At 32.4% G+C, this 22744-nt stretch overlaps 3 protein-coding genes across 3 annotated transcripts; 1 reads left to right on the top strand and 2 right to left on the bottom strand.

Moving 5' to 3' along the window:
• Window positions 1-1046: 1046 nt before the first annotated feature.
• Window positions 1047-7065, bottom strand: LOC133338917 (nardilysin). Its single transcript, XM_061547046.1, has 9 exons — window positions 7015-7065; window positions 4661-4872; window positions 4406-4596; window positions 3521-4343; window positions 2712-3446; window positions 2524-2647; window positions 2303-2463; window positions 2021-2240; window positions 1047-1964 (listed from the first exon to the last, which is right to left on the bottom strand). The coding sequence occupies exons 1-9, from the start codon at window positions 7063-7065 to the stop codon at window positions 1047-1049; spliced, it is 3435 nt and encodes a 1144-aa protein (XP_061403030.1).
• A 2758-nt stretch (window positions 7066-9823) lies between these two features.
• LOC133338886 (dynein light chain 2, cytoplasmic) lies at window positions 9824-14574 on the bottom strand. The gene is made up of 2 exons (XM_061547012.1): window positions 14428-14574; window positions 9824-10008 (listed from the first exon to the last, which is right to left on the bottom strand). Exons 1-2 carry the CDS (start codon window positions 14533-14535, stop codon window positions 9847-9849), a joined length of 270 nt encoding a protein of 89 aa, XP_061402996.1. The 5' UTR covers window positions 14536-14574; the 3' UTR covers window positions 9824-9846.
• Window positions 14575-19575: 5001 nt separating this feature from the next.
• LOC133338916 (DNA-binding protein K10) lies at window positions 19576-21131 on the top strand. Its single transcript, XM_061547045.1, has 2 exons — window positions 19576-20535; window positions 21029-21131. Exons 1-2 carry the CDS (start codon window positions 19579-19581, stop codon window positions 21107-21109), a joined length of 1038 nt encoding a protein of 345 aa, XP_061403029.1. The 5' UTR covers window positions 19576-19578; the 3' UTR covers window positions 21110-21131.
• The last annotated feature ends 1613 nt before the right edge of the window (window positions 21132-22744 follow it).

Raw genomic sequence — 22744 nt, 5'->3', positions numbered from 1 at the left:
GTGACTCCTTCACAGTAGAAGAGTTCACTGATACACAAGGCTTAGAAAGTCTGAACATTGTGGTCAAATTCTTAAAGAAGATCGAAGTCAACCTGCAAAACACAAACCACCATCTATGGATAAAGTCAAATTCGTAGCAAAGCTACATACGGATACATGGCACTAAACCTTCTATCCCTATAGAAAGTGGGCCAACCAAAATAATATATAAAAAAAAAAAAAAAAAAACTGCATTTTTGTATGGTTTTTCATTTTCGGGTAATAGGCGCCCAGCACCGAACTGTAAGTATATTTCGGAACATAGTTGAATTCAAATGCAAATAACTCAGCAACCATTTAACCGATTTTCATTAATTTTTCACCAATGGTTAGAGGGAATTCTAAAGATTTATTCCATATTGACAATACATAAATAAATTTATGTTTTATTAGAGAAAATTAGCATTTTGTGAAAGTTCAAAGATATTTGAAATATCGACTAATTTTTGTTAAATGCCAACAAAGTAGACACTAAGTTTGTTCGATTTACACGAAATTTAGCATAGCGTATTGAATTGTGTCTAGAATAACGAATACCGTAGATTGAAATGGCGTAAGCGAAAAATTTTATGTTCTGGAATTTGTCCCATAACTTTTGAACTATTGGTGACATTGTAATAAAATTGGTGTCAAATGAAAGCTATGAAGACTGGCTATTCCAAAAATAATAATAATAATTTTTTATGTGAAAAATTAGTTTAAAGGATTCGTTTGTAAATTGTCCCTTTAGCCTAGATTTAAAACTTAAATTTGACATTCCTATTGTTTTGAAATAAAATAGTAATTTATTTAAATAATTTCCCATTAAGAATATTGTTTAATAGTAATAATAAAAAATTAAAAAAAAAACACTTTGAGAGCAATTAAATTCAAATTTTTAATTTGAATAGTTAGATTTTTATAAATTCTAATGACAAAAAAATTGCGGCAATATAATTTGATTTTCACATTATTAAAATATTGAAGCGTCAATCACTGATTTTATTTTTCCATTATTATTGTATAGTTTAGCAATCTTCTATAATATCCATAGCACCACCTCCAGCTGGTGTGCAACGATCACTATTTTCCGTATCGTTTTCGGGTATTTCTACTTTTGTTTTTGTTATGGGATAGACATGCAAATTCTCCTTGAAATCGTTGATATCCACAATTGTGGTGGCATCACCTTCGCGTGGTATAAATTTCAAATCTAATTTATTGGCCAAGGCATTGAACAATTCTTCATTGTCCTCGTTGTCATCAGCTTCGTCGTCTTCATCTTCGTCCCCGTCCATGGCATCATCTGGCTTTTCTTCCATGGCATTATTTTCATTGACATTACCAATAACCTGGACCGACAATTTACGCAAATTTGTCCTTTCATTGTTCAAACAGAAATCAATGATTTCTTGTTTATTCAGTGTCTTCAATATTTCCACTTCTTTGCGTTTACGATCGAATAGATATTCTTCACAGGTTATTTCACCCCAATTGCGAGACACCTCCTCGTTGAGGGACATATCGACAACCTGTTTAATTTTGATTAATGATTCTCGTACATGTTCGTATTCATCTTGAGGCATTTCATCGAGTATCTGTAACATTTTACTACGGAATGCTTCGATGCGTTCATCGACATGGGCAGCTGTATGTTTGGTTTCTTGGGAATTTACGGTAATGGAATAACCTGCTATGCCATAATTAATGCGTACCGTAGAATCAACATAATAACCCAATTGTTCTTTGGTTCGCAACGTATCGAACAGAGGTTCATCCACGAACATCATCAACAGATCCAAAATACTTTCAATGCGCACCGAACACGGGCCGATTTGATAGAAATTTGTAACCACCGTATTGACATCTTTGTCGTTTAGGGCATGACAGCGTATGTAATGGGAACCTTGTGGCAATTGTACAGTTCTATTTTCAATATATTTTGTCTGCAAAAAACGTAGTTAAAATAAGTGGAAATGTTTAGTAAATTGTTTCTCTTTACCTCCTTAATGTTCTGACAATTTAATGTGGTCAACACCGAATTCATAACATTGTGAGCCGTCTCCTCGGTCAAATTGCCCTGCATCAGCGCTTGCACATACAGTTCTTTGGTGTATTTATCGGCAAAATCCAACATATCATCGTAGGTAATGTCATTGAGGCATTTATATTTCTCAATCATGGTCCAGCGTATATTCTCCACAATTGTCAAACGTATATCTCTGAAAAAAAAATCGAATATAACATTTTATTAATTCGAAATTATTGTTTCAGATCTACATACTTATTCAAAGCTTTTGGTTTAATCAAGGCATTGAAATAGCCCTTCTTAACATGCTTCTTAAAAGCCTCCAGCTGTTCCTCAGTTATGTGATCACGCATGTTCACCATGGATTTAGTAATTAAATCCACCACCATGTGTAGCTTTTCGTTATAACCATTTGTCTGCAAGCACAATAAGCAATATAACCATTTACATAGCCATTAAAATCTTCAAATATTTACCTTCAAAACAACACCCTTTTCTGCGGAATAAAATTGATAATTCAAACCAGCCACAGTGGCTGGATACAATTCCTCAGCCAATTTATATTTCACCAAATGGGAATACAATGCACACATTACATCACTGAAAATGTTACAGAATATTAATCCCCTTTGAACCCCAATTTTTTTATTATAAATCTACTCACTTCTTAGGACTTTGCCTTAACAAAGGCGATACAAAATAGAAATACATGAAAGCATCGGGCAACTCAAACTTGTCATCCTGTCTAAACCACAGCTCACAAATGTCCGTTTGCAAAATCTTCTTGGGACCAAATGGCACTTCAGGTTTGCCATTCTCCACCCAAAACAAACGAAAATCATTCGAGATAAACCTGTTTGGTTTGGGCAAAAACAATTCTGGCATCGATTCGCAATTGTCCCACAACTCCTGCCATTTCTGCGGCATTTTAATGGATGTGTATTCCGTGCCAAACCATTTCTCCTTCTTGTCGTAATTAATGCCATCGTATTTTTGTTGTGACGTTATCATTATATTAAAGGTAAACTCATTCAGGTGTTTGATTACATCCTGAACTTGTTCTTCGTTGTATTCGAAATAGAGTTCTGTGCCAGTCAATATATCCTTCGAGGGATAGTACTTTGAACGCACAACCAAATTTTGTACATTATCGAATGCTGCTTTTTGCGAGGCAAAACGGAAACTGGTCGCCTCAATGTTGGCCAATTCTTCATAGGCCTCTTTCAGCGAACCACACTGGGCAAATAATTGTATATAGGCAAAGGTGGCAGCCAAAACTTCATCCAAATGTTGGAAACCACTATCCGTTAAATAAATGCATAAATTGAACAATGAATAAATGGAGTTTGTATCAAAACCCGATTCATCTACCCCAGCAATCAGTTCGAGACCCCATAATCTGAAATGTCAAAAAAGAGACCACACACTAAATAAGTTGCACTTCAAAATAAAATTATCAACCTCACCGCTCACCTCTTTCTTAAATAAGCACACAAGCTACCTTCACCCTCATAACCAATGAGGTATGATAGGAAATGATCCGGTTTACATTTGTATAGCTTTGTCATGGGTGGCAATACCCAAGTCAATTCTAATTTACACACATTCTCCACCGGTTTCACAAAGAACACCTCGTTATGAAACTCGGGACTAAACGCCTCACGATAATTGTACACGCCGAAATCTTTACCATCCAAATTATTGCTGGGAATATCGGAAAAATGTTTAACCACCAAATTCTCCAACTCATCAATTGGCAGTCGAGCTTGTACACACACATACATACGATGACCACTGTAGTGACGTTTACAGAATTCATGTAAATCTTTGTGTAGAACTTCGTCGTCGATATTCTCTTTCAGAGATTTTAAATTACCCCAAGTAAACGTGCTATGGGGATAGTCTTTGTTGGCCAAACTGGCCAGTAGCTGATCACGTCTAGCCTCATCGTCATGTAAAGTTTGTTGGAATTCTGATTCGACAGCTTCTCGTTCACGAGCCATGGCTTCTTTCATCATAAGGGGGGCTTTTAGCAAGGCCGTAAAGTAGTCCATGCTGCTGTCCAAGTGCTCCTCGGAGACCTCAAAGTAGAATAAAGTCTCCTCACACTCGGTGTTTGCATTGTCAAAACCACCACATTTTTTAATATGGGCATCAAAGGCGTTTTCTGTGGGATACTTTTCGGAACCCATAAAAATCATATGCTCCAGGAAGTGGGCCAGACCCTGATAGTTGGTTGGTTCAGTGAAGGAGCCGACATCAACAAGTAATGCCACGGCAGCTAATTTTTCATCGCCTGAAAAAATATAAATGTTGCAGATTACAGGATTTTTTAGTTCCTCTATAATTAAAACTCACCCTCTTCTGAATCTGCATCAGAGTCTCCTCCTTCTGAACTTGAACTACCCGCCTCGTCATCACTGCTCTCACTGGATTCCTCGGCACAGGAATCACCTGTTTCACAGGAAGAGGTTGTCAAGCCATCATGCGGCACTGGACTTGGATCCGATACCAATAATGCATGTAGACCGTTAGCTAACACTAATGTCCTGTGAAGAGTAGAACAAAAAGGAGGTTATGATGCACCCTTGCCGAACATAAATTTCTACATACTTATAATGTTTCTTGTCATTTTCTGATTTATCAGGAATTTCTAAATAGCTAACATCCGATTCCTCGGCACTGACCATTATGTTGCTATTACACTGACGTCGACGTTCTAAATGACTATTTTGCTGATGAGACAACCGACAAGAATACTGTTGACGTTGCTGTTGTTGTTGTCGTTGTTGGTGATGATGAAGATGCCGATGTTGCTGCAGCAGCTGTGCCGACGAATTTATTTGTTGATATTTTGTTTTTATTGATTCAGGTGCTGCCGCTGCTGCTAGTTTCGGAATGACACATAAATGTTTGTCAAACAAATTCTGAGTCTGGAAAGCTATTCTTTTGCCGATAATTACCAATCTGCTTTCGAAAAGCATAAACTAAGCCAATAGCTGGTGGACGTACTGTTTGAGATTTCAATTACCGCTGGTGCACGTGAATGTGAATAAATTATCTGATATATATTAAATAAAACCGTATTTTGTTAACTTTGTTAATTTTGTTATGCCAAATAAAACGACTTAACCTAAAAACTAGAGTTGGGTAGTTCATTGGAACTATTCCGAGAAAGGAACGAACGGAACTAGTTCCAGTTCTTTAATTAATATAATTCCTTTCTCTGATCCAGTTCCTTTTTTGAACTATTTGAAGCAAAGGAACTGTATGGAGCAAAGGAACTATATATGGAAAAACGAAAAAAAAATAATAAAAGAGAGAGAGAGATTCAAAAGAACAGTGGGAAGCCTCCAAGACTCCAGCCTTCATAAAATTCGCTTGTTAATCGTCGTTCTGCCAAGACTCAAGCGACGTCGTACGCAAACCTTCGCCAACAAATGGTCTGTTCCAGTACTTTTTATACCCTCCACCATAGTATGGAGGGTATATTAATTTTGTCATTCCGTTTGTAACTCATCGAAATATTCATTTCCGACCCTATAAAGTATATATATTCTTGATCAGGGTAAAATTCTAAGACGATCTAGCCATGTCCGTCCGTCTGTTGTAATCACGCTATCTTCTGAAGGAATTGAGATAGGGTGCTGAAATTTTGCATAGGGTTGTCTTTTGTCTGCAGGCAGGTCAAGTTCGAAGATGGGATATATCGGTCCACGTTTAGGCATAGCTCCCATATAATGGTACCCCCCAATTTTCGGTATTTTGGGGTTCTTGAGCGCGTTTTTCAAGCGAATTTGTAGTAAATGTATCCACAAAAAATTATAAATATAGGTCCACTTTTTCTTGTAGCCCCCATATAACGGTACCTCCTAATTTTCAGTATTTTTTGGGTTTTTATCGTATTTTTCACCGAATTGGCTGTAATTTAGTATTTTGAGTTCTTAGCAGGTACCAAATATCTCCACAAAAAAATTTAAAATTTAAATTTAGGTCAATTTTTTCGGATATCCCCCATATAAGGGTACCCCCAATTTCGGTATTTTGGGGTTCTTGAGCGCGCTTTTCAACCGAATTCGCTGCAATTTTGTACATTGGGTTCATATTGCGTACCAAATATCTCTACTAAAAATTATAAATATCGGCCCACTTTTTCTGGTAGCCCCCATATAAAAGGGCACCCCAAATTTTCGGTATTTTGAGGTTCTTAAGCGCGATTTTCAACCGAATTCGCTGAAATTTGGTACAGTGGGTTCATATTGGGTACCAAATATCAAATTATAAATATCGGTCCACTTTTTCATTTCAAATACCTGTCAGTATACCTGTGGTGGAGGGTATCCAAAGTTCGGCCCGGCCGAACTTAACGCTTTTTCACTTGTTTAATAGTAAAGCTAGTAAAAGGGAAACATTTCAAGTCTCAGAGTACAAAATAATTTGAAAAGTTCGGGAACGCAAATCTAGTAAATATGCCAAAATTATATGGCAATACTTCAAAATCAACATAACAAAAAGTTTACAAAGAGAAAACCATTTTGATTTGTGCTCTCTTAAATTTGATTCAATGCTTTACCAGTTTTATGGGTTCAGGAACGGTTTTCGAGTAAAAAGTTGCAAAACTTGTAATATTAGTAGATCTTTTAGGTTTTGGAACGGAGCTAAAATAAAAACGACGACTGAAAAATTGAAAAACGTTCCACCTGCTAACGAATGGGAGGAGAAGACAAAACGGCCGATAAAGATGAATTCAAAATGGTATAACCGAAAGTTTACGAATGAGGAGGGGCAAGGGATAGAGACTAAATGGAAACCGTGTTGTTTACGAATGAGGTTTAGGCAAATTTATATAGGGATAAATGTAAATCGACTTTCGATTAATCGACTTTTTGTATTGAAAAGTCTAATGCCATGTACAGAACGACAAGAATTGCCGCAAGTAAACTCGTCTAATCTAAATCAAGACTTACAATGCCGCTTCTTAAAGTTTTGAGGCGTTGCAGAATTGGACGAAATAGCATTAAAACGTAACTGATAAAGCCAGAATCAAAACAAACAAAGACGAAATTTTACAAATAAGGTGTGAGGAACATCGCAAAAGACGTATAAAAGGCATGGGGGAGAATTGACGTTTAGGGATTCGCGCAAAAATGACAACACACTACACAAAGATTCGTTACGATACGTTTACGTGTAGTTACGGAACGTTGCAAATCACCTTGAACTGATAACTTCTGTTTGTCAACGAAATTTTAAATTAAATTAAAATTCTCTTCAAGAGTATACCAACAACGATGTTTTACATATAGATTTAAACGAAAATTAGATGATACAAATTTTCCTGTATTCAATTATCATGAGGCTTTTAGTCCTTAATATAATAATGAGATACTTTGTGAAGTCGGGTAGTTCAAGTTCAGCAGGTGGATACTCTGATGCAGATTCAGAACTCACCCTCTTCTGAATCTGTATCAGATTTAATTATAGAAGTACTAAAAAATACTGTAATCTGAAACATTTAATTTTTTTAACCATGAAAAATTCGCTGCCGTGGCATTATTTGTTGATGTCGGCTCATTCACAGAACCAACCATCAGGGTTCGGAAAAGTAATGAGGTGTTCTTTGACTTGGGTTTTGCCACCCATGACAAAGCTATACAAATGTAAACTGAATCAATTTATGTGAATACATTTGGTTTGGTTTATGAGAACAATTGGTCCGCTGTGAGGAAAACTATTTGTCTTCTAAGAAATCTGAGCCATATGACCTATGTAGCCTTCCTCAAAAAGCCAACGTATTACATTGAAAATTATTAATAATACCGTTTTTGTTTTGTTTATATTAATACTTAAATTTTATTTAAAATTATAAATACATAATTACATTTATATTAATTCAAAATATAATTCAAATGTTATTTCTAACATAAATAAGGATGAGGTTTTATATAACAAACAGCAAAGAGGGTTGTAAAAAATTAAGAATTTATAATTCAAATAGACAAATTCGAAAAAATATATATAGCGAAATAATTTCATAAAATCATTAATTTTTCAAGTTTATGATCATAAAAAAATTAAGGATGGATGAGAGAAAATAAATAAATTTATAAATTTAGGGTGCATGGAAATGTTTTTGAATTTTTGTTTAGTTTTTCTTTCTTTTCTGGTTAAGTGCACGACGTATATATTTAAGTGATAGACCATAATTTAAGATATCTTTTTTTCTCAGAGTTCTTTTTGGTTGGAAAGGGGTTGGATGGTATAAACAATAACATACATAGGGTTGGTGAGAGAAGGGGGGAAAAACATTATTATTAGGGCACTTATGCGTTTGGACTCTGGGCAGTTGAAAAAGTTACAAGTAAAATAGAAATAGAACTTGTAAAAAAATTTACAAGTATATCCACATGAATAACACTCAACACATTTAACATTTAAATTTGCAAAAATTTATTCTCTTTTTATTCTATTAAAAAAGCAAACCTAACAATAAAAAATATGATGTATAATGAATGGGATTTCTAAGTTTCATAGAATAGGGTTCAGCACCACGTATTGATGTTTTGTCTTTTAATTTTATTGTTGTTGTTGTTGTTGAATTAAAGACATGTGGTGGAATGATGAAATCATAAAACTTATTAAGTACATATTTATGTGGTCCTAAATTTGCAATTACTGTGTGTGAGAGAGAAAGGCGTGTGGTATTATTACTACTGTAACTAAAAATTTCAAACCCTATACAATTGACAGTATCATGGAAATTACTGTTTTTTGTCCCTCATTCTCTCTCGTCGTTCCGTAAGGATTCAGGAATTTTGTGTCTTTTAATCTTCCTTCATTAGTTTCCAAAAATATAATTTTCCTCTAAATTGATAATTATGTTTACTTTTTGTTGTTGTTTGTTTGCATTATTTTTGTATAAGTGGATGGCCATAAGTGTTTTATATTAATACTTTCTTGAAAAACAAACAATAGAACTGAGCTAATGCGTGTCTTGGTCTCAAAAATTAAATAGAAGATTTCACGCATTTTTTTTTTTTTTTTTTTTTTTTTTTTTTTGTTGTGGTTTGGGAATTTATTTTTTGTATTATTTCATTACAATTATAAAAAAAATACTTAAAATTTGCAAAAAAACAGAATTGTATAAATAAATAAAAATTAACATTTGAACATCGAGTTCATATTTTTTTCTTTTGTATATGGCTGGTTGGTGTAAAAGTGAGAGTGAGTGTTTAATTCTGTTTTATAATTAAATAAACAAAAAATGTTTTATTTTTGTATTAATAAAAAACTAAAAAAGGAACTCCAATAAGTAGCCAAGTTGTTTGGGATTCTAAAATGCCCGAACCGCGTAGCTTCTTTTCATAATGCAAAACAATTTGAAATAATTTGTTTTTGTTGTTGTTGTGTTTCTTTTTTTATAAATTTGTTTTTTCTTCTATAGAAAAGTAATAGTGTCTTCTTTTTCTTCTTCTTTTTCTTAGATGAAAATTTTTACTATTATTAATTTGTTTTTTTCATATTTTTTAATATTATTTTTATATATTCCTATACTTTCCCTCGCTTTTGCTTTGTTGTTCTGCTGCTACTTCTTCTTCTACACTTATTTTGTAAAATATATAGATAGAGCTTAGCTTTTTATGCTTTTGTGGAATTTTGTTGGTTCAACAATATGATTTCGTCATGTGTGTTGTTTTTAAGTTTTCTTGGTTGCATGGATTTATTTTTGTTCTTGTTGTTGTTGTTAATATTTCATTTGTTTTATTTATATGGGGGATTGATTTATATTTCAAACTAATTTAACCGCTCTTGAATAACAGGATAGCCACTTGACCCAAATAGAAGTAGATAAAATGACGTGTTTCATGTGTCACATAGGATCCGAAATTTCTGCCAACAATACAATGCCATGTGGGATTGTATTTTTTGTCGAATTCTTTCTTGATGAAGGCGGCAATGTCCTATAAGAAAAATGAGGAAAATAATTAAATGTTCTTTAAGCGGTTATTACATATAAAAAAATATTTAAATATATATTGATATTGTGTTACAAATATATTTTTTTTTATAAAAATAAGCATTTTCTTTCAAAGATTTCTACACCTTGAAGGAAATACTTAAGAAGAGTCTATTATTAAAAAGATATTTTACGAAAAAATTTGAATTATAAACAAATTGTTAATAGACGACTACACTTAAAAAAAATTTTTTATAGAAGACTACGCCTCGTAAAATATTTTTTTTTTTTAATGTAAATATTTCTGTAAATATTTTTCAAGGCGTGGATTTTTTAAAATATTTTTTCATGGATACAAGGCGTGGCTTTTTAAAATATTTTTACATGGATACAAGGCATGGCTTTTTAAAAATATTGCAGAAATCAACTCCTTGAGAAAAATATTTTTAAAAAAATCTAGGTCTTTAAATATATTTCATAAAAGTTTAAAATTTCAAAAAAGTTTTTAGAAACTACATTATTACTTAAAAAATATATGACTTTTGTGTTTGAGAATATTGAATATTGCGGCTGCTATTATTATTACCCCCTCATTTCCCCACTTCATTTAATTATGCTATTAATATGCCGCCCCTTACCGGCACTACCAAAACAAATTAATATGTCTCAGGTCTACAAAACATGCAATGTAACAACAACTATGAACATTTACATTATAATTAACTACTTTACAGGATATTATCATTATTTTTTATTATATGTGTAATTCGTTGTTGCCAATAGTAAACATTTTTGTGTTAAATCAATATTTTTTTGCCTTTTTTGCGGAGAATTGTTTTGTCATAACTACTCAACAAAGCAACGCCTATAAACACACATTTATTTATGGGTTGTTGTCAAGGATCTGTTATTCACATCAGGACTATAACAACTCAATATACATGACCGGGAGGGAGGGTAACTTTCACTTTCCCTACACATAGTGCGACATATGTCCTTTAGTTTAGATATTATTATGATAAAATGTGTATGGTTGGTGTTGTTCCGAAACAGGTTTGTAATATATTTTGTTTTGTTAGTTTTCCCCCGCCAACCCCCCAACAAATAAATATGTATTTAATAGGTCAACCGTATAAGGGAGGATTTTTTATATATTTTGAAAAACACGCACATTTTGTTGACCTCCATAAAATAAAATAAAATTCGGAAAACAAGGAATTTTGCTAAAAAAGTTTGTCCGTTATAATTACAATATACATATATATTAAATATTGGTTGTCGTGTTTAGACATAATAACCCTCTCTCCCAATTAAAAAAAAGGTTCAGTCAAGAACATTAAAGATTTTGTGATGTGACGTCATAACATCACAACAACACGTTGTTAATTTCTTAAAAGAAATAAAAACTAGAAATTAGTCTAGATAAATGTTTTCGATATGAAAGTTCAGGGCTTTTAGGGAAAATATATATATATATATATATATTGAACGTATTTAATAGAAAATCATAAACAAATGAATTTAAAAAATTGACCAATAAAAAAATTTATTTTTTTAATCAAGCCTCGATGGTATTTAAAAAATAGAAAAAAATCTGTAAACCAAGACCTAATGGAATTAAAAAAAGAAAAATATTGCTTTAAAATCACGCCTTAATGGTACTTAAAATATATTTTGTTAAAAAGCCCTGATGAACGTTTGAATATATATATATATATATATATATATAAAACTCGACATCTTAATGCTCATTGGAAAAAATGTTTTTTAAAAACCTACGCCTTAAGTACAAAAATGTAATGTTTACAGAAAAAAATATTTTATAAAAATCCACGTCCAATAGTCTTTGAATTTTTCTATATTGCACTCCTTAATTTTATTTTTTGTTTTACAAAGATAGTGGACAAACTAATTACTATTTCCCTTCCATACCGTTTCTATACCGTTCGTTTTATAATTATACTTCCGCCATTGTTTTTAACCATGGCATATAACACGATTATCCCGGCAATTCTTCTTAGCATGAACTGAACACTAAAGCGCCAATGCTGACTGGATGGCTGGCTGGTCAGCCGCCCCAAAAAAATCACCACTACTAACCTCTAATAAGGCAATTTAAACTGAAATCATTGCCATTGCCTTGGTTAAATGCCATGGCTGGTGTAGATTACCATGGCAGGTGGTTGTGGAAGGGCGGCGACAAATGTTATTATGCTTATATATGTTGTTGATGTTGTTGGCAATTGTGATTTAAGCCTGTTATATTGTGGCTAGTTGGGCATATATTTTCTGGTATATATAAATATATATTCCCACCTGACCCAACACTTGCAACCCCTACCTTCACCAAATTTGTTTATGTGTGTGTGTGTAAGCTTGTGTGTTCTAAAAGGAACAACAATAAAATCGTAGTAGTATGGAGAGTTATGGAGGAAAAGGTGATGGTGGCGCATGTCTCTGCTGATGATTTGTCCATTCACCTAAAATCACAATATTTGTTTTTTATGAAAGAAGCTTCACGCCATCCACCCTCCTCCTGGTACTCATCATCATAGAATGCTGCTGAGTGTGAGCATGACTGTCTGTCTGGCTGGCTGAGTGCTGTGTATGTGTCAACCAAAACAATTCTCATAATTTCACAGTGCCTACCTACAGTGGAATAGTAGGTTAGTTCCGTATTTTAGTTAGGCAGGTGAAGAAGAGGATGATGATGGTTTGTGGGGTTGGGTGGTTAGAATTTGGTCTACAAGCAGCATGGCCTTTTCTTGAAATAATTTTCATTGCCGCAGCAATATCACTTCTCTGTGTACATGTGTACATAATATTGATTATCTATTTTCAAACTGGGGGTTTTTCCTGTCTTTCGTTTTTTAATAAGTCCATGACCAAGACAATGAAACAGAGGAATGTGTAAATGGAGGAAAGGCTCATAGCTAGATAAGTGTATTACAAAAATTACATAATACAACAAAAAACAAATACTTTGTATTTTGTGAAGGCAATGTTATTGAACTTTAATTATGGCCCGGGGGTTAAAAAAAAAGGTATTTTATTTATAGAAACGGAAATATCGAGTGGAACAATTAGGAAAATATGCTATTTATATTATTTTGGATTTGGAAAATGGATTAATGCGTTCTTTGTTTTAGAGGTGGGTTTTTAGGATTTTTATCAATTTTTTTTATATCGAAACCAATTGAAAATACATTAATGGTGGATACCATACGAATAATGGTGTAAATGAATTAGTGTCGCCTTCGTGGATATTAAGCAATGGCGACAAGGGGGAAACTAATTGCTTATAAAAGAAACTATAGGACATTATGAATATTTATCATGAAAAAAATCTAAAACGTTTTAGATATTATTCTATTCTATGAATTAATTATTAAGAGTATAATTAAATATATAAAAATAATTAAATTTATAATAACATTACCTCAGAAGTACCACACAAATCCACAAATATTTTCCTTAATGATTCTGTAGGAAATTATGATTTTTATTCATTGTTATAGAGAATGATAATATTGTCTCCAAAATAGATATTCCCTTTTGAAAATTTGTATATAGAAAATATATTAATTGTTGCTAATTCCCCTAAATTAGTATATTGTAAATATTATATATAAATCTGCTTCTCAGTTCTATAAAATATTTTCTCGTTTTTGTTGCTTAATTTTTTCCTATTGTGCTCGTGGCGAAATATCTCATAAATTATCACAATAAATAAAAGAGGAAAGATAACAAAACAACACAAATATCGCAAATAGAAAATTCGCCGTTGCTTATCTTCGTGTCTGTGCAAATCAAAACAAAAAACAATGACAAAAGAGTGATGGAGTTATAATGGGGCTCTGGCAAAGGTTGAATACTAAAATGCAATTGCCAAGATTATACTTTTTCTGGAACAGTTCTTGGCCATATTGCTTTTGCTAACAGCAAAAAAGTAAATAATGTGAAATGCATTTTTTGAAGGTTTAAGAGAGAAGTACATTAAAGTACATAACATCCGTACTGCTTCGCTTATGTGTACACCATTTACTAGTTGGAATTATAACACTTATCTTCATTTTACATAAATAGAAAAGGGCGGCACATTTTAATTTGTAAGATGTGAATCAATGGATCCTACATTCCCAACGTTGTCCTGAGTACATATACAATTTTACATCTCCAGTCTACTCAAACGGACTGATTTTATATACCTGACCTGAATACATATTCAATTTCACACCTTTTTTATATTTTATCCAAATTTCAAACGCTCATATTTACTTCTAAGACTACTAGGTGATTATCACCCAGTGAGGTAGTTTGAGTTTTATATAAATAAACTAAAATAATGTACCAAAACAAACTAATTATGATATTTTTTCCTATAGAATAGAAACCCAAAAAAAAAAAAAAAAAACACACATACCTTTTCAATATTGTATTTTTCCAATGCCTGTGTCGCACAATCAACAGCATCCTGTTGCATTTCTTCGCTCATGTCGGCATTCTTGATAACAGCTTTGCGATCTGACATTTTGTCTGTTTTTGTTTGTGTTGACTACTTAACAATACTTATAGAAAAATAATTGGGGTTTATTGGCGGCTTTTTTGCAGCTTAACTCCTTCACCAATAAGAACTGCAAGAAAAAATTTCTACAATTTGAATTTTTATATACAACAACAATTTGTGAAATTGACAGTTATTTAATTTTCAATTGAGCTTTCTTTGTTTATTACAAAATTACAAAAACAAGTTATAAATATTTACAACGTGACAAACACATGGCCGGTTATCAGAATGTTGCTGCAGCGAGGCAGTCAATGACTGTTGGCTGTTGTAATATAAACCATGTGGTGGTGGATAATGATAGTAAGCCGGCAATAACATTTTTTTTTGCATTTCCAACAAAAGTAAAAGTGAACCAACAACAGTGGAAACAGTTCGGTGTTTTGTGGTGCTTCAAAAAAACGTCTTGAAAATTGTTTTAAAGTTAGAGGCATGATTATATTAAAAGAACATGACGTCATTTTTTTATTTAATATTGATTGGCATGGTAAAATATGCAATAGTGTTAAAACCCAAACAAGCACAGCTATTTTTGTACTATTTGAAATTAAAAAAAAAAAACAACAACTACAAAAATGGTAAACCAGTTCTTATAACAACCGTATATGGCTGGTTGGTTGGTTGGCGATGATAGACGATGAGCCGCATGCAAGGTAGTTTGTTTGTTCTTCCGCCACAACTTGTCTTGGTAGTAAAAAATGTTATATTATAAAAGAAACGTTATTCGACACAAATCTATTTAAATTAGGAAAGACAAAAAACAGTCCATTGCTATGGAAATATTGAACGTAAACTGCATAGCCTACTTTTAGGCTTATATAAAACAATATAATAAAACTAGGTAATAAAATGGCTTGATTATGGTATTCAACAAAGGACTCTTTTTTTTATAATATAAAAATTGTATACAAAATTATTATTACTAAGACAACAATTAAATGAAAATCACAATAGCAACAATAACCCTGACTGACATCCCCACACCACCAATAAATACTTCACATAGTTTTGACTTTCACACCTGACTTGCAAATTGGATGAGTCATACTAGATGAATGAGTAGATGAAAAATCATATTTTCATTTGTTTCGTTTTTTTGCACATCCTTCTATTAAAGAGAAGCGAAAAATAAAACAGCATCACATAGAGATATTTTGCTTAGCCTTTGTGGTGATGACCATACGGAGGGCAACAAAACATTTTCACATCGCCCCCAAAACAGATTGAATTCTTTTTTGTTTATTCATTGATCGCCTTTTTTGCCACGAACCTTTGTTAGCCACCGTTTGAATCATGTCATTGTTTGTTTGTAGGTGAATGCAGAACGCGAGACAGTATAAAACCAGCAGCAGCGCACCAGACATCTGTGACGACCGTCAATATTATGACAACATCAATTAAGTGGCTCTAGCATGGCTGGGTAAATTCAGTTATTGGAGATGATTTCTAATCGAATGACGGCACCTACACGGTTTTACAAGGCTCATAAAATGTGAGGGGGATGGAAATACGAAAGCTAAGAGAATGCTTATTGTTTTTAGAGGAGTATGATTTATGTGTCACACAACCGTATAGTTATAGAAAATTTCGAATTTTTATTTATTGAAACTTAAAAAGGGGCATTTTAGAAGATCCAATAAAGAGTAGAAGCTAAACAAAAAAAATCCCCATCGCAGATTTATGTCTTTATTTGTATTCGTAGGTTTATTTAATAAGTCGATAAAATCCCCAAAAATATGATGTTCAACTATTTTGTAAGAGAGGTTTTGTTTCTGAAACCATTCACAGATCTATTTTTCGGTGGACCTGGTACTGTCTCAAGTTTATTTCCTCGAAGATTTAAAACATACATCATTCTTTTGAATGACAGTTTTGAACATTTTTAGGAGTGCGATAAAGAAGCTACACTGTTCATGTCCCAAATACTCTTTATATAGGGTTAGAAGTAAAGAGGCAGGTTATTTTCTAGGTTCCGTACATTTTTAATAGTAAAACTGTTAAAAGAAGGAAAACTAATTCAATCAGAAAATACGGGAACGAAATTCGTGCAAAAAAATCCTATTAAAATTGAAATCAAAATCTATTAATAAGGTCACCCTGTCTTTGTTCACGTTTTTATAATGGAACTCAATTCACAATAATTGATTTTGAGAGGCAGGGGATATCCAGCTTGTTAATAGGGCTTGATGGAAATAAGTGAGAAAAAAATTAAATCTTTTCAATTCTATCTACCTTTAATCCTTAAATTATCCTTTGTCAATTGTTCACTATTACCTTTTCACTTTTAATTGGCAACCCATTATTTCTATTCATAGAATTCCCTTATGATCGCAGCATATTAAACTAGCAATCTGGCATCACGTTTCTTTTTTCTCACCAAACAAAATATGAATGAGCATTTTAGCAAAATACAAACGAAAAAACATGATTATTTTGGCACAAACATAATGATCAGCGGCAGCGGCACCAACAAGAAAATGAGTACATCGAGAAGGTTCTTGTGGTATGCCGTCTGGTTCTCTTTTTTTTGTTTTTCTTTAAGAAAACAATTGTTCTTTTTTTTCTTAACAACAAATTTGTTTTTGGCCAAATTTGCAAATAAATTGTTGTTAACAAATTATAAAAGAATTTGTTCTTTATTTTGTATTCTCCCCCAGCCCGAAATAGCAAGCGATTGTGTTTTTTTACACACTGAACCAGAAATCAACCACCACCACCAGGCATACCGACCGACCATAACGAAAATCCTTTTCTCTAGCAGGAAGTATGCAAGAAGCAGCAGTAAAAAAGTGGGTGGTAAGGTGGGCTTGCTGATGGAATTATGTATTTCTTGAAAATATTGAAAGATAATGTCTTTTTTATTTAACAAATAATTTCACAATTTTTAATAATTAATTTTCCAAGCGACTCCTTTAACCACATACTGGAAATAAATTATTTTTCGCCAGGAGTAACACAACTCACCCACCTCCTCTTTTTAAACTTTTACAAAGCGGAAAATGCAATAAAGCACTTACAACACAATATTTTGTGTTAAAATATATACTTATTTTAATATATTGTTTTAAATCCTTTTCAAAAAAAACCACACGTTTTTATTTTCAGTTAACAATTTGCCAAAAGAAAGCTCAATGAAAACTCCATTTGTATATGCAACGACGAGCACAGCAAATAAAACTCTTGTCAACTCCACAATTAATTTGTTACACTTTCATCATTGCTTCAATTACTTTGTTTTAAAGCTATTCTTTTTTGTATTGTTTCTTTTAATTTGTTGCAACCTTTTTTCTTTATTTGTTTCTTTGGCGCTTAATAATTATTACCGTATAGACGACGTTTCTTTTAGTTTTTTTGAATTTTTGCGTTCCGTGTTGCTTGTTCGGTGTTTTTAATGGGAATATTTTGGTCTTGTAGGCTCAATACAGTGCGGCGCGGCAGTGCGGACAGTGCGGTGATTGGTTGTTGCCTGGCGACTTCTATCAGGCGACTTCTATCAGACGACTTCTATCAATCAATGATGCCACATGGCTGTGCAAACTTGTCAATCACAATAATGTGCAATTGTGAATTGCAATATGCCAAGTAAAACAGGCATATTACGAAATTAAATGTTTAGATTGCACATTAATTACTTAAAATAAATTAATGTTAAGGCTAAAATAGAATAATGTTAAAACATTGCTAGAATATTAATACAATTTACAATTGTGATTTTTATGCTGACGTTTCGATTTATGAAGTACACTCAATTTAAATTGTCAATTCCACAGCGTATAAGGATTTACATGACGTAGGGAATTTATATTTGATATCGGTTGAATTTTTTAGTCTTTAGAGCATTATTTATTTCCGATAAATTAAATAACAAATTATAAAACACTAATTATTGGCTTTGGAGGCTTTAGTGTTAAATAAAATAAGTAAAGAAATAAAAATAAGTAAATAAAAAAATATGATGAAAATGAAAAAAACCCATATCATTTGACATATTTTTATCATTTTACTAAAAACACCAAAAATGAATTAATATCGACTTGGGAATTTAATTGTCTTGCTTATTCATCACCTAACTTATAAATTTCTTCAATACGGACGTTGTAATACACATTTTTCATCCTGAATTAAAAAGAAAAATTACTAGTTTTCTAGTAGTGCATTTACATTGTAAAGGGTATAGTTAATCCAGTGGGTTTTAATTGCCCATTCCATTGCATATATGTAGAATAAATAATCCTACTTTATGATTATTTATTCTACATATATGCAACCAACCCTGCAAAAACTTCTAACTAAGTTGAGGAGAATAAAAAAGTGAAACCCTACAAATCGTATCGTATATGTCGTATGTTCTTATAAATAATGCATGCAACAGGTTAATTTTTTATATATTAGTTCAATGTAAACATGGTCTTACAATGGCTTCACATTGTTTATTTTGGATAACAAATCACATAGTGTGAACATACCTATAGAAACTTCTAGAATCTATGGTGAATGCTAAATAAATAAAATGAAATAGATTTCTTTATGGCATTTAAAACAAAATGTACTAATTAAATTAATTTAAAATGGTATAATTTAATTTAACTCATTTTAAATTTATATTAATCATCTGAATAAAATAAATAGATAATAACATTGAAAGTAATCACATTCATACCAATCGACAATGTTTTGATTACCATACACTCAGATACTGGTTATTTGCTCATCACTATATCCCTGATTAATCGGCTTCATCAATTTGTGAAAAAATAGCTTGGAAAAAAGAATTGAAAGAATTGTGTAGAAGGGAAAACTCAAACAGTGTGTGATCAAGAAAAAACCTAATAAATTTACCAAAATATTTTAGAGCAGACAAGAGAATATCACAAAACCACCTATTTAACTATTAGAGAACACTATTCATATTTTTGTATTAGATAATTTGCTAAATAAATATAATATTTAACATTTAGATAAATAGGCGACGTAACGTACGCAGAGCAAAACGTAAGAAAGCAAAAAAGAATGGTATCGAAAAAGAATTTTCCTCAAAATGGCAGAATCAATGCCGCACAACAACAACGCCAGATGCCATATAAGAAGCCACCAATGAAACCACCGATGAACAGCAATTTCAACAATAATCCAATGTTCAACGTCAGTCAGATTCCGGACAATCCGGGTTATTTAGATTTTGATTTCAATATACCCGCACCACCGAACAATGGCAATAATGCCGCCTTCAACAAGAATAACAATATCAACAACAACAGTGCAGGAGCAGCCGCAGCAGATGCTAAAAAGAAAAACAACAAAACTAAGCCGAAGAATGGAAAACCTCAGCCAAATGTTGGCTGGAAAAATCAGCAGGTCGGGGGAATGACAAGCAATCCTCGTTTCAATGGTCCGCGCGCTAACTTTGGTATGGCGACACGTGCCCGTGGCAATCGTATGATGCCACCCATGGGTGGTGGTCCTCGTGGTATGGGTCCCATGGGATTCCAGCCGCCAATGGGTGGTTTCCAACCACCAATGATGCCACCACCCATGCCAATGCGTCCACCAATGCCGCCTATGGGTATGGGTGTACAGCCACCACCACCACCATTTATGCGTCGCAATGGACCGATGCCACCAATTCCGCCCATGATTCCACCACGCATGATACCACCGGCACCCTTCATTGCTGGTGGTAAGATTAAGAAAAACAAACTGAGCCCGAAAAAGATTACCAAGGGCAAAGGCAGTACGGTGAAGACCCTAAAGAATTTGATCAATCAGTATCCCATCGATAAGCCCTGGGTGACCAGTGAAATTCGAGAGGAACACGATAAGAAGGTCGATATCGAAAATCGTTTGAAGGGCAACAAAGACGATGAATTGTTTGCACAATTCAAAGTTCAGCGTGACAAGTTTGTGGCCATGTATGAGGCTGCGCGGGAGGAATATTTGAAAAAGGAGGCTGCTGCGGTAAAGGCTAAGGTAAATATAAATATATATGATAATACTTGAGGCAAGACATTGTGGTAGTAGAAGTGTTCATGCTTGTAAAGAAATTTGGTAGCTTACAATCAGCCAATAGTGCGGCATTGCTATGTGATGATGGCAAAAAAAGATGGAATGTAATATTTAATTCCGCTTGGATAGATATACATGAGAAGAGTATGCTATTCATCAGCCCATGTGAGAATTGTGGCTTAGTTTTATTTTGTAGATTATTTCAGATAAATAAATGTAATCACATGAAATTATTTGGTATGAAAGAAAAACAAAAAACAGAATTATTGAAGGCCATTGAAAGGTATATTCTTTCACATTAAATTGTTTTGAATCATATCACAATTACATCTTTAAATGTATTACTGGTATGCTTGATATATATTTTTTTAGAATATTTATATAACAACCAAAATATCTACTTTAATAAAAGTTTATTTTTTAAATTTCTTTTTTTTTCAAATTAAACTTTTTACAGGATGAAAAAGACAAACAAACAAATACAACCAAAACGGACGATAAAAAAGAGGCAAACACAAATGAAAATAAAAGTAATTAACTTTTTAGAAATGGCATATATTCACATATATATTTAAATATCGTTGCAAGAGCTGACAAATTAAGAGAGAGCTTCACAATATGAAAATCATCCAGTACACATAATCTTGAAAATAAAAAAGTTCTGAAACTTTTGAAAAACAGAAACAGAAAACAAAACAGAAAAAGTTAATATTTTTAATGATTTTCCAAAGCTTAAAACGTAAAACAAAAATAACTACAACAACAAATTTAAATAATTATATTTATCTGTGTGTCTACTTAAAAAAAAGATGTAATTACAAATGTGTAATGCAAATAACTATTTAAAATCAGAACTTTATCTAATTTGCATTAACCGAAAGAAATAAACAATTTTAACTTATTAGTAAAAAAGAAAGTTCTGTTTTTAAAGCAGCTGGGCAAACACTTTGCTTGCCAGACTGCATAAGAAAATAATATCATTAATAAATAACAAAACAGAAACAGAAATGAAAACAAATTAAATACCTCTAAATTTAAGACCATTCTGCTGCATAATAATTATACAAAATCTTAAAATTGTAATTGATTGGTAACTAAATTAAAAAATTAAATAAAATTTTGCTGTCTTTTAAAACGGCCAGGGCGACCAATTTTATTAAGAATACATTATACCAAATCTTGTTGTAATCTGTTTTGTGTGATATTTCTATTTTTGGTTGAAAAAAGGCGCAGAAGCTTTAAAGCTGGAGATATCCCAAAACAGTTTTCAATATAATTTTTAGTTAAATTTTAGTCGACCCTGTATTATATTTTGTTGTCAACAACTTTAAGAAACCCCCACCAAATAACAAGGCACATCATGGTATTTCTTGGAAGTTTAGTGTTCCTAATGGGGTTCAATTTGTTTGTAACATTTTTCTTGACAAAATAACAAAAGCTCTTTTTCATTTGTATTGTTTGTCTTAATTTTCCACAAAAGAAAAATTGTTAAAAAATAAGTTAAAATAATCGAATACATGCACGATTGTAACATTTCTCATTGCCTTGACGGAAATGTATACAACAAATACAATATTTATTTTTCGATATTTTAACTTGTTTTTTTGTACAATATCTAACCACCTATATATTTTAGTGTGTAAGTGTAAAAGATAAAAAAATAAAGTTAAGTTTAACCAAAAAAAAGTTTGTATTCTCTTGGCAAAGTCTCTGAGGTATGTATTCGATTGTTTAATTAGCACATCTCATTACAAATATAAGAAAGGGGTTTTAAAAACAAAAGTACATTTATTTCTTCTTTGTGACTTGTCTGTTTTCAGTCTCAATCGTGGAAGTTCCAAATTATATACATCGACTTTTTTCTTCCAATTTCTATCTATCACCATTAAATAAATCCCATTTCCCTTTATGGATCAGTATCTTAAATAGTACCCTGTCCTTAAAAAATGAATATAATTTTTTACCAATATTTCAACGGAAAATACCTCCGTGTCCACACTTCAAAAAAGCGCTTTCTCCACTTCTTCCTAAAATACATTACCCTATGGGTTTTCTTTTACTTTCTATCCCCATCCCTATTAAATAAATCCCATTTCCCTTTAAGGTTCTTTATCTTAAATAGCACCCTGAATCCTTAATAACAAAACAATTTTTTATGATTTCATTTTTCGCA

The sequence above is a fragment of the Musca vetustissima genome, unplaced genomic scaffold (assembly GCF_032173495.1).
Source record: "Musca vetustissima isolate MV318-11 ecotype Yass unplaced genomic scaffold, APGP_CSIRO_Mvet_v1 utg704, whole genome shotgun sequence".
In the NCBI taxonomy this organism is placed as follows: Eukaryota; Metazoa; Arthropoda; class Insecta; order Diptera; family Muscidae; genus Musca; species Musca vetustissima.
This window is presented reverse-complemented; position numbering and strand designations above follow the sequence as displayed.